The sequence below is a fragment of the Triplophysa dalaica genome, chromosome 24, assembly GCF_015846415.1.
Source record: "Triplophysa dalaica isolate WHDGS20190420 chromosome 24, ASM1584641v1, whole genome shotgun sequence".
Taxonomy (NCBI): Eukaryota; Metazoa; Chordata; class Actinopteri; order Cypriniformes; family Nemacheilidae; genus Triplophysa; species Triplophysa dalaica.
In genome coordinates this window covers 14,323,360-14,340,481 of record NC_079565.1, presented here as the reverse complement: position 1 = coordinate 14,340,481, position 17,122 = coordinate 14,323,360, and the positions used below count along the sequence as shown (strand labels likewise).

The window sequence follows — 17,122 nt, the reverse complement described above, 5'->3', positions numbered from 1 at the left end:
AGACTGTGCTCTTGTCATTGTGCGCGTGTTTGGATAGACAAGTCCATGTGGGCAGTTGCGCGCCACGTTTTTTAACCGAGAATCGTTTTGATAATAATTGCGTCTTTGGGACCGACCCGCACCTACACGTCACTGCTGGTTGTATGTTCTCTATACAACTGTGTATGTGACAAATACAATCTTGAAGAATACAATATTCTCTCAATTACGGTTTGTATTTATGCGACATTGCGCGTGTAGCTGAGCTACGTAAATTAAACATCAAACATGACAAGAGATTGATTGTGGAGGTTTAGAATCGAAGTTCTAGTCTACATCAAAAAACAGTTAAATAAAGACAGTTGCTGCCTTCAGGTGGAGTCAGAAATAGCTTGACAGCCTTAACAAATGAGTTTTCACAACTCTTATGACAATGAATAATTTGTCGAACTCTCCAAACTTAATGTTGGCCTAAATGATTTTTTATTCCACATAGATTGTGAACCTTTGAGACCATAGAGAAACATTGTGCTTTCATCAAGAAAATAACACCTCCCTGTTCCATTCTTTGAGTTTTATAGTCTTCCCCTCCCCAGTATGGCTTTGTTGTCAGAGCAACAGTCAATTTCAAGGGGTTCCACCTCAAGATGTAGAGGATTTCCACATTTTATCCAGGATGGCCTTCAAATGCTATGCACATTTCATACGTTAATAAAGTGGTTACTTCCTTGGTTTAAAAATATAAAAAAGTTCCCAACAAAAGTCAATTTTCACCACCGCTTATGCTAAAATAATCAAAACTCACAACTGTCGCCAAAACATTGAATAGTGATATAATCATCTGGATTTGCACTAAGGGCCTGAGTGCTGTCAAAATTTATTTTGCGATGACAACCGTCTGGATGTACATGGACGTAGACTATTTTTAGACATTACAGTGTCCTGCACGAAGCCTGTAAAACCATTTTCTTTATGAGTTACCTTGATACAAAGACTGAAGTTATTCTGGCAGGGCAGCAAGGCATTGTATTATTTTTTAGGCCTACGTGGTTAACTCCATTATTTTTTTATCACAGTTTCCCTTTGTCATTAGTCATTGCACTTTTAAAGCTTGAATTCACTACCTGAGACTATTTGCCTGGATTTACAGTGATTTTTGCCAGTGTAAATACTATGGGTTAATCCCTGACAGGGGTTTTAACCTGACAACTCTGCAGTGTTAAATATTTGCATTGCATTACCGCATGTGGTGCAGGAATAGTCTCTGAAGTCCTGGATCTAAAATCGCAATTTACATAATAATGTTAACGAAACCAATATATTAACATAAACACTCTTGTGAAGGTAATACAGATAGACAGATTAATGTTGGTTGATTTCTTAAAAATAAGGTTATGTGTTATGGGGATGCTGAGATCGAGTGTTGATGAAGTGTTAATTTCCTCTGCGGGTGTCAGTTTTCACACTTAAATGTGTCCAGGACAGGTGCACTGAGGTGAGATAATAACTAACACAGAGAACGAATGTTGTGTACAACATTTAAAGGCATTTCAGGTCTGACACCTGAACACATGAATATTAACATGTAAAGTGTGGATTGCTATCATCTGATGATTGATGTTGTTGTTTATGTTAGAAATGATAGAATATTCAAAAACACTGTAAACGTTTTAAAGGGGCTTTTATAAAAGTGTTCGTAATACACATTAAGTAGATCAGTTGTCCGTGGCATTTCCTTCAGAACAGAGAAAAATACATCAAAAAGTTATGTAAAAAATGTCAAATCCCATTTTTTTTAATGGCGCTCATGGCACTGCAAATAAACGATAATGTACGATGTTTTAAACGAATTTATGATGCACAGACACAATGCAGTGTTTATTTATTTATCTTTGCGGGTGGTTTGCTGAACGCACTATAAGCGCGTGACCAGGAGGAATTCTCTCGCGCGCTGTGACGTCGCGTGTGAAGCGGTGTGAAGGGGTGTGAAGGATGCTCGGCTCAGATTCTCTGTGCACTCACACAGCATCATGTCTACTATGATGAGTGGCTTACTGAACATGGCGAGTGTGGCGGATTTCGAGGCGCTCGCGGCGGCGATTCCCGCCACTAAAGTTGAGATCACCGTGTCGTGCAGGTGAGTCGCGCGAGTGGGTCTGATGCGCGTCTGATTAAACACACTCGTGCGTGGAGTTCCTCTGATAACATGCATTGTCTGATGCTTCTGGACTATGTGTCGAGCGTAAAGGACATGATATGAATTCTTTCCTAAATGTGCTTGATATTACACATTATTGATATTATTTCGTGACTTTAATTTCGTGCTGATGTTATAACAAGAATCAACTTGGAAAAATCTTAACATTATTTAAAAAAATAAACTTATTACTATCAATTCACAGATAGCCTATAATATATGTTTTAGGCTGCTGTAATGTAGGCTATTCAATGCATTTCGATTAATCACTTTTAATGAAAACCATTTCATGGTTACACCTGTAAAGTGTACTATGTTTTAAAATGCATAAAACACGTGACTACAAACCGTAAAGCCCATCATGTAGAAAAATGCATTATACATTTTGTATTTATATCATAGTCCTATGGATCCAGTTAATATCAAAAGCATGCATCTGATTTCATAGACTGTCATTATGAATGCACTATAATGGATATATTCAATGCTGTCTTTGAAAACCAGGTTTAAGTCTCAGTGTTGAATTTTAAGATAACAACCATTAACCTTTGGTTTGATTATAGTCTTATATTTTGCAATGAAATCAGTTTTACTCAGTTAACATTAAAGATATCACGGTTACATTTTATCTGGGTTTTCACAAATTAGGTCACATATAGGTCACAAACTAGGTCACGTATAGGCTTGTATGACTTATGCATGTTTGGTGTGGTGAATGTCTTATGCATTCTCGCAGACAGCTCTCTGTTCTTCAATGTTACATAATAAGTGCATGTATGAAGCCGTGATGTCTTGAGAAGCAGCGCCGTTATTTTTTATTTATAGAAATCTTTAACTTTCTTAGACCTCAGAAGGGAAATCAGATGCACACAAAGGGCATGCGTTGATATGGTAAAAGGAATATTATTTCAATCTATTCAACTTTTGTTATGAAATGCGCTACACCTCAGATAAGTCTTGCGGGTCTGCTGTGAATAAATGAGCGCTGGTGTGGGGTGAGTGTACAGTATGATAATGTGAAGGGAGTTTAGATCTTAAAAACATTTGCACACACATTTATCAAACCTGTGCTGAATGATATTGGTGATCATTTAAATTGTCAAGGGCTTGTTTGAAAGACTTATTTACAGAATAACTATATAATAAATACAATAAAAATACAGCAGCCGTATATATTTTATACCCCTTTTTTTGTTTAATTTCAGCAATGTTTTACGGTTATATATCTGTATTGTCTTTTTAAATATACAATTTAATAGTAGAGGAAAATTATGTTATATGTTCACTGTAGAATTTTGACATTTTCTCTCTGAGAAGAAATCTAATGTTCCAAAAATATCCCGTTTTTAGTGTTCAATGAAAACTTGCAAATTGAAAACACCAATGTAAGAATTCAGATTCTACTCAAGACACAGACTGACAGTTGTGAAGGTGAAAAGAAAAGCTTTTTGACAGTGAGGACGCAGAGAGCATCTGTTTCAACTGATTGATTGTTTGGTGTTTGGTCTGAGCGTTAAGAAGCGAGACCCTTTGGGCTGGAGGTCGTGTCAATACACACAGAAAGAGGAAAAGGTGAATCTGCCTTCAGTAACACTTCCTCCAAGTCTTTAAAAACTAAGACGAGAGGGATTGATTCAGTCCATCAGTCTGATATGAGTATCATAGAGGCAGCGGTACATCATTTTATTGTCATACGTCATGTGCTTCAAAACCTGTATTTGACTGTATCTTCTGTGAAATAAAATAGAAGCTATTGATTGATGTTTTGGTGTTTTTTTGTACATATACAATGAAAGTCAACGGGGTTTTGTATTGTTTGTTTGCTTATCAACATTCTTCAAAATATATTTTTTCATGTTCTGCAGAAGAAATAAAGTCATACAGGTCTGGAATGACATGAAGGTGAATAATTTATGCTAGGCTTAACATTTTTGGGGTTTACTGTCCCTTCAACTGTAAATCATTCTTGAAATAATGTTTTTGAGACTTTGAAAAATAAAATGCATGTGTATGAACAGTAAACAGTCAACGACATTCTATTCTGAAATTACTGTATTATGCTAAAGTGTAACTTTCTTGCAATAACAGCTCCAGTGAAATATGGTTATATGCTTATACCGCAACATATTTCAGACAAGTCTCCTTTGAAACCGCAAGCCTTGAATTTCAAAGGCTATTAAGATATCGCACATCTGCAGATGATACTGTGTTTCCCCCTGACGCAAGCAGTTTGTTTTAATAAAGCCATACTTCACAACCCTGCTATTATTAGGTCAGCATTTTAAGATGAATATTGTATTCATACTTTGCCCATCATCAATACTTTTATGACATTAATTGCTCCTCAATCCGGAGAGCTTTACTTTGCGTGTGTTTGGAGGCCTTTTCATTTGAAGCCCCACAGAGGCAAATCCTCATTAGCCACGCTAAACTTTATCACACATGATGCTTTAATTACACACCTCATGAATTATTCCTCTGTGTTTCACCATCGTGTGCTCGAAAGGGTTGGGGTTCATGTTTATTAAATCATAAGAGGATTGGGAGTGAATGTGATTGGCAGTCGTTTATGATGTTGCTTATGATGGAGATTGTGCGATGGGGGTGAAGGATCTGAAATGGGTGTGTTGTTTCGTGTGGAAGTGGCTGTGTAAATGTTTTATGAAGATTCTTGAGATTAAGATGTGTCGACCACTTAATCCAGTCAGCTGTGCATTATTTGTCATGTGACTATAGGACAATTCTTTGAAAATGTCAACCTTACCATGCAAATATAAAGTTCTTTTGTGAGGTCTCTCTTGAAGTTTTTAAAGGATTTGTTTTATTTTTAATGTATGATTTTTCATAGTCATGTAAGTGCCATTTTCAGGATTGTCAGATCCATAATAGTACATAATCCTCATGAAGGAACACACATTATTGTAATTATTTTATGTTCTATGAAGAGGCATCCCTTCTCCATTCGTTGGGTATTATTGCTTCAGGTTTGTGCATTTTATTCACAGAATTCCTACAAAGTTTGTCATCTCTCTAAAATGGTGTCCTTTTTTGTCACATCCGTAACACATATTTATTTTTCTATTTGAAAACTAGGAAACTTGATATTGTTTCAAAGTTTGAACTCATTCAAGAAGGGTTTAGTAAAATATCAACAAATGGTGAAGTATATTGGTAACCAAAACTTTTTTATGTCACATCCATAATTTTGGGTCTGTCAGGTTGTGAACAATATGATTTAGTTGATGAGATATTTCACTTGTGTGTGTGATGAACCAACCATCTGTACAGGGTGTTTTCTCTCAATGACCAAAAATGCTGATAGACTCCAGTTACCTTGCAGAGACTAGAGAGTCTTTCATCAGCAATATTTTATATTTACCTGCAGCCTTTATATTTTTTGTCAATTTTTTTTTTTTTTACAAAAAATAATAATTTCTTGTTTTGACATTAGTGATCATCAGGAACAGGATGGCGTCAACTGAACAGTAACTTTAACTCTGACCCAACATACAGTACATGCTCACAGTTCTGTATGTGAAGCATTGTGAATGTGTGTAAGCGATGTGGCTCATTGGTACAGTGCTGACTGCAGATTTTATCTGCACCGCTGGAGCGGCTGAACATCTGCAGTTGGTGCCACTAAAACACCTTATGAAGGACCAGGTGGTAGTGGATACAACCCGTGATAAAAATCCAATCTCCATGTAAACAAACAGGAATCATGCCAAACTAACAATTCAAATATATTTTTGGCAAGGATGGTTTCTGTCATTTTTGCTAGATCTTATCACGCTGGTGTGTTTTCGAGGGTACGTTTTTCGTTAGTTATAAGATGTTATAAAAAAGGGGAGTAGTAACATGGTTACTTCATTTACGATTGAGTCATAGGGGAAAATGGGCGGGACCTTTTTTACTTTGGCTTTATTTTTCTACAATGGAAGTGAATAGGAGTGTGTCGTCTATCTTTTAGACGGTTTCAAAGCAATAAGTACTGGTACATCTTTAAGAAGTCTTCTGAAGATACACATCTTACAAAAATCTTCTAGAGGTCTATATGACATCTGACAGCAGACATCTCAGAGATGTAGGGCAGATGGCCAAACAGCATCTGCCAGATGTCTTGCAGATGAAAATACAGATATCAAATAGATGTATGTGTGGTATCAGAGCAACAACAAACAAATGCGTTCGTGGACTGCCCTTAACTTCCAGTTCACATTCACAAACAATAGAGTGTCTCTATATTATTTCTGATAACAAGTAAGGAACCGTTACTTGGGTAAACTTGTCTCTCCAATGTTTTGAATTTATACTGCGATACCATTCTCAACCTCTAGATGTCAATGTACCATACGGTTTCTTTAAATGCGACCGAACTACAGGACCCGTTTAGCTAATTTCTTATTTAATAAAATGAACATAAAATTCAACAAATCATTTATTTACGCAATTATTTTAAAATAAAATAACAGTATAAATTAAAATGATCATAATTTAAATATAAATAGTTTTTGTACCAAAAAAATCTTGTCCGGTTACCAGAAAAACTGATGCTCGGTCCTCAGCCAGCCCAGAGGCTCTTCCGTGCCATGCGGTAGTTCTGGGTGCTCGCTTGACAGCTCGATCTTCCTCCGTCCCCTGGCGGAGTCCCCCGTTTCCTGCTCCTACCCTTCACGGCGGACGGCAGCAGGCTCCAACCCAGTGGCAACGGCGACGACTCCTCCTCTCCCTCTCGGTCGGCAGCCACCTCGGCCCAGAAGCACGGCAGCGACCTGCTCCAGCACCACCGCCTCGGGCAGGTGGTAGTTTGAAAACTCCTGGGTTGCGTTTCTGTGTTAACAGACGAAAACAGACATTAGAATACCCAGGCTTGGTTGCCCTCGCTTTCTGATTGGGTCATCTGTATCATTGTGTTTGCTTCCCTGATTCGTTAAGCCTCTGTCACATGAGCCATTACGCTACCTGAAGGAGACATTGACCGGCCTCAAGAGGACTTTGTAAACAACAAGCTTGTCTAACTTCAAGCTGCGCACACGTTTCGACATGGTCAAATTACAGCAACGGGATAGAGAATCGAGAGCCTTATGCTTTTAAATCGTGCTCTCAGTATGTCACCCGTTGATCATGGCTCCGGGTAAAATCAAACAAGCCTAATAACGTTAATTACCTCATCTGATGTTATCCACACGAAGACGTCCTTGCTTTTCCTCGCCATCATGTTCATTTTGCACTGGTCGGTCTGTGACTAGTAAACAACTGTCATCAACAAGCAACTTATTTACACCATACAACTGTTTACATTTATGTGTGCATGCCCAGCGTGTCTGAATGGTCATGTGTTTTCATTTACATTTTTGTAAAACGCATGTGGAAACTGCAGTATAAACGAGGATCGTTTTCTTTTAAAAACGCTGTTTTTGAATGACAACGGGCTAATGTAAACGCCACCATTTAAGTCAAGGTGGGGACTAATTTGCATATTCATGGTCTGTGTGTACTAAATGAAGCATGGTGTAAAGTAACATTCAAACTATTTCAGAGCACAAAGACATTATTTTCACAGAAATATGTAATTGGGTTTAAAGATGAGTTATGATGGATACATATTTGTATAAATAAAAAGGTTTTCTTCAAGTTCTAGTTATGTGTAATATATCTTTTTTGCGTGTTTTATATACACAGGGGACATGGTTTATTACAGTTAAGTTGTTGGTGTTGATCGCATAGTTAGAGAAGAGGTTATTGGAATAGTCCCGAATGGGCATTAATGTTGATTAACTCCCTGTAACACGGGAAGACGGATGAAGACAAATGGAGAGGCGACAGGTACAATCCACGGGGTGTAATAAGACAAACACAGGAGAAGGAGAACACGGGAGACACAACCTGGTTTTACAATACAATACTCGACAAAGAACTAAGGAACACACAGGGCTTAAATACACAGGGAAAACACTCAGGGAAAACAGAATCAGGTGCGGGACTATTTAACAATGCCGAGGGACAGGTGAAAACAATGAACAAGGCAAAACACTTTGGGAAACCAGGCTGAAGCGTTACAGTACCCCCCTCCACACAGGTGCGTCCTCGCGCTGAACGACAGATGGGGAGGGGGGTTGGAAGTCCTGTAGGCTTGTGCGGGATACAAGGGACAGGGCACAGGAGACAGGACACAGGAAGACTCCAGGACGGTGCTGCCGCCACCAGAGTTCAATGGGTCCAGGGAGGGTCCAGGGAGGAGGGCGACAGGCGCTCGGGAGGCCTGGAGGGGACCTGCCCGTATGGGGCCATCCTGCCCGTATAAGATAAAAGGTATATATACCTAAAAACATAAAAAGTATCTGGGCTGAGTCCAGGGGCAGGCTCCAGGATGGAGCCCTGGGCAGGCCGGCTCGGAGACCACTGGAGGACCCGACGGGACCGGCTGGAGGGCCTCTGGAAGGCCGGCTCGGAGACCACTGGAGGACCCGACGGGACCGGCTGGAGGGCCTCTGGAAGGCCAGACGGGACCGGCTGGAGGGCCTCTGGAAGGCCAGACGGGACCGGCTGGAGGGCCTCTGGAAGGCCAGACGGGACCGGCTGGAGGGCCTCTGGAAGGCCGGACGGGACCGGCTGGAGGGCCTCTGGAAGGCCGGACGGGACCAGCTGGAGGGCCTCTGGAAGGCCGGACGGGACCGGCTGGAGGGCCTCTGGAAGGCCGGACGGGACCGGCTCAGAGTGCCACAAATAGCCGGACGGGGCCGGCTCGACGGGTAGGTCCCCTTTAACCCGTTGCCGGTTTCTTCGGCGATGAGGAGTTTCTCTAAATTGTGGAGTGGATATGGAGCAAGTTGGAGCTGACCCTCCATTCTACATTGGTTGTGGATTACGACCGCTTAAGCCCCCCTCGGCATCCCCCACACAGAAATCAGAGCCTCCCACATTGAGGACCTGATTGATAAAGTCCTCCAGTGAGGACTCCTCTGCGAAGGGGACCACAAGGAGGGCGTGCAGATCATCATCCAGACCAGTCCAAAAGTAAGGATCACTTCAACTCACCCGATAACTCCACTCCAGAAACTCCTCAGTGTATCTATCCAGAGACCGACCATCCTGCCTCAGGACCTTGAGCATGGCCTCTGGAGAGAAGCCACAGCTATTCATATTTTTGGAATTAGGTCGAGTAGTCTGTAACACGGGAAGACAGATGAAGACAAACGGAGACGCGACAGGTACAATCCTGAGGGTTTAATAAAACAAACACAGGAGTAGGAGAACACGGGAGACACAACCTGGTTTACAATACAATACTCGAACAAAGAACTAAGAAAAACACAGGGTTTAAATACACGGGGAAAACACTCAGGAAAAACAGAATCAGGTGCAGGACTAATTAACAATGACGAGAGACAGGTGAAAACAATGAACAAGGCAAAACACATGGGGAACACAGGCTGAAGTGTTACACTCCCGAACAACTTAAAATGAGCTCCTCTTTTAAATACTTTTCTCCATCATTATTATTCTTTCAACACTTCCAAGCCAAGTTCCCCTTTCACCATAATAGTCCTCTCAAAAATACAATGCATTCCATTGCCAAAATAATAGCCAATAGTATGATCCATTTATGCAACACAACAAATACAATGTTTGTTTTCATTTAATCTTCATACATTTCATATATGCATTTGATATATAAGCATAAAACAGATACTTATGAATCCTATTTGTCCGAGGAGGTATCTATGGCAACAGTGCGCTGCTTGAGCATTTTCCATTAGGATCAGTATTGAACGGTATATCGACAAAACATAAATAGGTTCTGTTGTTGTTTCTCGTTGCACATCACGAGTATATCACAAAAGAACACATTTTAGTCGGTGCTAGATGAATCTCCACAGTTGAGAATCATAAGACTGAGAAAATAACTGTTACACATTACTGATGTATTTACATTCAAAACAACATGATCATTTTAGGTCAGTAGTGTATGGGTGAGGGAGAGAGAGAGAGATTGTAGATGCTTTAAAAGATTTATAATTAACTGTCTTTCTTTCTTTCTTTTTTCCTTCTCTTTCTTTCTTTCTTTCTTTCTTTTACAGAAACCTCTTGGATAGAGACACTTTTTCAAAATCTGACCCAAGTAAGCTCTTTGGCCTACTTATTTATTCTTGTGTGCAGTGACATGTTGTGGATGCAAAAAGGTTTTTCATTTGTTTTAAAAGAAAACAGATCGCAAAACTAGCACATCTGACTAAAATCTTTGTAACAGTAGGCAGGTGGACTGAAAGCATGATGGGATAAGTCATACTCATCATCAGATCTTTTTATATTCGCTGCATGGAGCTCCATTACCTGCCTGCGTTCATTATGTTCTCAGCTCTTGATTACTGCATGAAAACCCTGCTGCACTGCAAACATCATGCATTACTACTTCAGTCTACTTTTCAGGAAAAGTATCTCTGTCACACAAGACTGGTTAGAATTTTGAGGTGAAACGTATCATTAAAAGGAAGAATTAAATTTACAGAATTACAACATTAGTCATTTTATTGCAATGCAGTTTTTATTGCTATTGGTGTTTTAATTGGGAATTTAAAGGGGTCTTATGGCGCAAATACATGTTTTACCTTGGTGTGTTGGATGTAAAATTGCAAATATTAAAGTGTCAGAACAAGAGATGCATTCTATCTAAAATCGAATGGTAACCCAGACCTGCCTGAAACACCTCGTGTAACCAAACCCCCATAAATCTACGTCAGTTCATGGTATGATTTGACAAATGTATACACAAGTAAGGCGGTGTACCTGTCAGCACAATTGCATTGGAACCTGATGTTCCATATATGGTAAGAGGCGTCACATTTCCGTCACACGCTTGCAGTATTCTACCAATCACTACGCACTGGTTAACTGGCCAATCAGAGCACACCTCACTTTTCAGAGCGAAGAGCTTTGTAAAAAATCTCCAAGTTTCAGACATGCACGGTATGTGGAAAATACATCATTTTTGAACCTTAAATCATGTAGACACATCGCATCATAGGAGGCAATTTCTTTTGGCACATCACCACGTCCCAAACCCCACCCCCAAAGGCCCCAACCACCACAAACGCACATGTGTGTTACCAAATATGTATTTTTTCAAAAGCAAATTTTTACTTTTTATTTATTTTTCAAACTCACAACGAACAATTCATCATGTCTGTGACGTACAGTGGAGCATATGGACGAGAAAGTATAAAATATTTTAACAGCTTCTGTAAATTTTGTATTGTAGGCTACAAATAATAAACACACTTAATGTTTTCACTTCACTATTATTATTATAATTTTTAATTCAGTGTTCCATTAGCAAATGATAACATTAACAACAATAATTTGTTTTGCTCCAAAATATCAGTTACAGAATCAGAGTAATAGAGAAAAAACATTCCAAAAAATACCTGATCCTGAACATACTAACAGAGGCCTAATAAAAATATTAAAAAAAGGGCCTATGCCTTAAGCTGTAATATTGCTTGACTAAAAATAACTTTAAAATAGTTCTAAAATAGAACGAACAATTAAATTGCTCCAGAAGCAAATCGTACAAAACATATTTATCTTTTCTTAGAAATTTAGATTTTATACACCTAAGCTTACAATTTAGATAGAAACCCATTTTAAATTCAATAAATATCAATTTAAAATAGTTTAACATTCTTAGCCTATTCATCAGTTAAGTCCAACGAATAACGACAATTCATATTGCGAGAAATCTTCTGTCAAAACCGGAACTTAATCACAAGAAAATAACAAAATATATCTACAGCTTCTTTAAGAAATATATTATGCAAATTGCACAATGTTGTAACCTACAATACGCATCTTTAATTCAGCTCTCTTAAAGGAAATGATAACATTTTAATATACTTAAACTTAATTACTTCCAGTGCTTTCGACCAACTAGAAAAGCCATCTTTTACAAACACCACATAGTATTCTAGCTTGTGTGTGGTAGATGGGAATGGGGCACGCATTTCTTTTGCTTTACAGCAGAGTTCACAAAATACCTTGTTTTTGGAAGCATTGTATGCTATCCAGGGATATGGTTTTTTTTCCAGTTTTCTTATGTTTTAGAGTTCTGCTTGTCCCTTCTGCCTTTACTTCTGCTGCTGCTGTCATTACTTGATGACGTCGACAACAACGGCTGTTCACTTGAAGAAATAGCAACACTGCTGCATCTTAGTGAAGAGATGCTAGGGTCAATTAAAGTTTTGCTTTTAATTAGGAACCTGTCCATTTGTACGCAAAGTATAAAGATGAGTTGACATTATTGCAACGATAATGAATGATTAACCACGCCCACTGCTGCTGTCCACTCAATCTGAATTACGACTCGCAAGTTCAACCAATCAGAGAGGCATCCGCATTTTAAAAGCATGTTTGATTGGTTAAAATTGATTGAGAAACATGTACAGTTTTTACAGTATACAAATCATTACGCCTATGTACTGGAAATATTAAATATTATGTGTGTGTCTGCGTGTGAAATGCAGATGTTCTGTTCAGCTGATTACAGCTGCTGACATTCACAGCTTTAATGAACACACAGATGCATTTGACTGCAGGCGTCACATCGTTCGTTCCGTCGTGCGGCTGATTAAACTGACTACATCTGACAAACACACACACATATATAAACACACTGCACATGCATGATTATATGCTCCACAAGCTTTCTAATACGATATAATTATGGAAGGAATTGAAACAAAAGCTTTAAAAGTACATACCTTTGCTACTGCCTTAAATATTTTCTTCACTTTAGAAGATACATTATACATACAGTACATCAGATACATACTATATATATATTACATACAAACACATACATAACATACATTGTATTATGGTGGTGAAGATTTCTAGTATCAAAAACAGTGGTCGGTTTAGTTTTGTAGACAAAAATTTAATTGTACCAATATATTAATTTCCGTCATTACTTGAATTAAACCAAAAAATGAAGAAAAAGCAACAAGAGGTCAATAGAAACGTGACCTCATTTTATACTGTTTCTAAAGCATATAGTTCAATACAAGATTACATAACTGTCCACATAAATATAAATCCCTTGAAATCAAAGAAAAGAAGTATACTGCAAATTATATTACTACAAAATAAACATTTTAAACATGCTAGAATACAGAATATGTACAGTATAGACACTACACAGCTACATATGACTGTAGGCAAAGCCTAAATCCATGTATAGAATGGCATTTAAAACCACGTCTAAATATACGATGGGGGTATTTTTCTCCCCCACTTGTTTTCTAATATTTTGAAGCATTTTTGTCACCTCTGGTGGCATGTTTCTGCTGAGGTCTGAATAAGAATACTGTCTTGATTTAAACACACGCCTCCGGTGTTTCCAGCTCCTCATACTGTAAGATTTTTTGGGATCATCATGTGAGCAGCGTGGTAGAGCATCACATGTGCTGAGATGTGCTGACGTGATCTCACCAGACTCGTTCCTACATTCACCGGCCAAAAGACTTGAGATTCAGGAACTCCAGACAGCTAAATATAGATTCTCCGCTCATACCCATCATCACTGCCTCTCTCTCTCTGTGTGTGTGTGTGGCCGTTCACAGCGCTGCATGTGATATTTAAGGCAGAATTTTCTGTGTCTAGGGAACACGTCATATTGTGTGGTGGCAGATTCCTAACCTTGATACTATATATGTGGTTGCAGTATTGATTTTCATCCCTGCAATTCTCAGAAAAGAACGACTGTGAAGATATGATTATGTTTAAGAAAAGTAAAATCTTAGAGAAAATTGTATTGCTCAGATGTTGCTCTTTCATAGATCAGAAGATTTGATGTTCTCAGATGTTTTTATTTAAATATCAATTTAGTCTCTAAAATTGCTTAGGAGAAATTAAAACAAACACAAATAAGACAATTGTTAAAATATATGGAAGTGTAAAATGAATGCAGATGGACTAAGGTAAAATAACCCGTTAGCTTTAAGCTCTTTGATGTTAATCAATTTAATTATGACATAATTTTCATATATTTTTGAAATTTAAGTTATATTCATATAAAATAAAAAAGTAAAAAATTTACAACTTAAATCCAATAAAAGTGTCTGGAAAATTCATAAATGAAATAAAAAATTGCCCCATCTTATTTGATACTTCTGAGTCTCTGAGTAACAATTTACTCTCAGCCAATTACCCAACCTCAAATCTCATAATTCCTTAAAGATATTTGTGGGGCGTAAGACACGAGACAGTCACGAAAGTGGGTGAATTCAAACCCCGGAGGGTGATTTATTTTGCACACAAGTGAAACCACACCCCTTAAGGAACAATACTCCGGGCCGTCTTCTCTCACTCGTTTCCCGGAAGTCCGTTGGTTCCAGAATGGCCTTTGGTATCTGTTGAGGTCCAGGTATATCCGAGGTAGTTCTCCAAGTGGTAGTATCCGCCGACCGTCAGGCATCAGGATCTTCAAATAGACAAGAAAGAGCCAACACATCATCGTGGGAATAAAGATAACCACTCCTTGGTAACCATGGCGATGCTGATTGAGTGCAGACCAACTCGCCACACTCCCCCCCCTAAGCGTCGACCTGGTGTGAAGAAACCTACTCCTTGCTATGTAGGGTGTTGGAATAGGAGGAGGGGGGGGTCGTGACCTTGACCGAGTTGTCCAACCTGACCACATCCTCGACAGACCGTCCGCGTTGCTGTGGTAGAGCCTGGAGCGCTAGGAACCACCTGGTCACCCGTGCGTTAGTTTCCTTGGCTTTGGACATCCACTGCAGTGTAGCATGATCGGTGACCAGAGAGAAACTACGTCCTAGAAGGTAGTACCTGAGCTCCAGGACTGCCCATTTAATGGCCAGGGCCTCTTTCTCCAAGGCGGCGTAGCGGGTTTCTGCCGTGGACAGCTTTCGGCTGATGAACACCACTGGTGTTCTTCTCCATCTTTGACCTGGGAGAGAACTGCCCCCAGGCTGGTGTCCGACGCGTCGGTCTGTAGGATGAAGGGACAACCGAAGTCTGGTGCGTGTAGCACCGGGGCAGACGTGAGGTGCTCCTTCAACGTCTGAAACGCCTTCTCTGTCTCTGGACTCCACTTCAGCTTCTCCGGTTGCCCCTTCTTGGTCAGGTCGGTCAAGGGGCTGGCTAAGGAGGAGAAATTCGGGATGAAACATCTGTAGTATCCCGCTAGTCCCAAGAAGGCACGTACATGGGTCTTGTTGGTGGGCCTCGGGGCCTTCCAGACGGCCTCAACCTTCTTTGCTTGGGGTTGGATTAGTCCTCACCCGACCCGGAACCCCAGGTACTGTGCCTCCGCGAGTCCCAGATGACATTTCCTGGGATTCGCAGTCAGCCCCGCTCGTCTCAACTCGAGCAGAACTCTCCGTAACCGGTCAAGATTTTCCTCCCAACTCCCAGAGTGAATTACGACGTCGTCAATATAAGCTGCGGCATACTCCTGATGAGGTCGAAGGACGATATCCATCATCCTCCGGAACGTCGCTGGGGCTCCGTGAAGCCCGAATGGGAGGACGCGGTATTGCCAGTTTCCCGAGGGTGTACTAAAGGTCGTTTTCTCCCTATCCTTCCGAGACAGCGGAACTTGCCAGTACCCTTTTGTCAGGTCCAGAGTGGATATGAAGCGAGCCTTTCTCAGGCGATCTAGAAGTTCATCTACCCTGGGCATGGGGTACCCGTCGAACGTTGAGACGTCGTTCAGCTACCGGAAGTCATTGCAAAAACGGAGAGTGCCGTCGGGTTTTGGGACCATGACGATGGGGCTAGACCATGGGCTGCGGGATGGCTCGATGACCTGGAGGACTGCAGACTGTCAGCTTTAATTTGAGGGTATTTACAGGACCTGACTGTATATTAATAAGAATATCTTGCTAAACTTTTCCCTGCACTGATTAAATGGTGATTAAATGTGGGCTAACACTAGTCGATAGCTAGCTACCTTATTTCACTTTTGACATTAAGCCAGACTAGAAAGGCTACCTACCTTTCTTGGTGAAAAACTGGGTTACAGTTTAAAACCCTTTCCTTTGTCTTTCCTCTCTCTCTTTTCTCTCTTCCCTTTTCGAAAACCAGATTTTGATGTAACGTTACTAGGCAACATTATGGTCACTGTAGTTTTGGCGCATCTACTGACTGCAACTAAACACTGATACCCACTTTCCACCAGCTTGAACCCGGTGCTAGTTCAGAGCAAGTGCTATTGCCAGTGTTTAGTTGGTTCGACTAGCGAGCCCTTTAAGAACCGGTTGCTTTTCCACAGACTAGAGAGCCAATACAGAGCCAGGTGTTACCTCACCGAATACGTCTCGTTTTTCCCAGCATGCTAGCGTGAAAGCGCCAAACACAAACATACTGACACAACGGCATGAACAATGGTGAACGTTGCGTTGCTATTGATGTTGGATTTGCAAACCCACATCGGCCTCCAAACACGGCGAACCCAACGTGTTCAAGCAGCTTGCCGTAACTTGTATAGACGGAGATTTCAAGCGATTTGCGCTAAGGCAGGACCAAACTTTTATGCAGATACAGGTGGATATGCAGATGGATGTTTACTTTTTGTCAATCGGGATTTTTAACTTTTACTGCCAAAAAAAAAGAGATCGTTAATTTAATTATTATACAAATATATATACTGAATGATGATGGTTTAATAATTTCATATTAGTTTTTACCTATTTTTGGGGCCCCTCTCAGAATTGTCCTAACTTTTCCCCCCTATACGGCGCCCGTGCATCTACACACCCAGCTGAACAGAACAAGAGTTTACTGTAAAGAGATTCTCAGCGCATGTAGACAGCTGAGGCATATCTGTCTATACACACGCACACACACACTCGTCTTCTAGAACAGAAAAAGTGCAGGCGGTCATAAAGTCACACACTATAAAGTCTACGAGACTCTGGAGTCCAA

At 40.2% G+C, this 17,122-nt stretch overlaps 1 protein-coding gene across 1 annotated transcript in view; it reads left to right on the top strand.

Moving 5' to 3' along the window:
- Positions 1–1,980: 1,980 nt before the first annotated feature.
- cpne8 (copine VIII) overlaps positions 1,981–17,122 on the top strand; it is a 42,909-nt gene continuing 27,767 nt past the window's right edge. The window contains exons 1-2 of the mRNA XM_056740231.1: positions 1,981–2,116; positions 10,258–10,298. Coding sequence (XP_056596209.1) covers positions 2,010–2,116; positions 10,258–10,298 — 148 coding nt within the window. The 5' untranslated portion in view covers positions 1,981–2,009. The remainder of the gene's footprint in view (positions 2,117–10,257; positions 10,299–17,122) is intronic.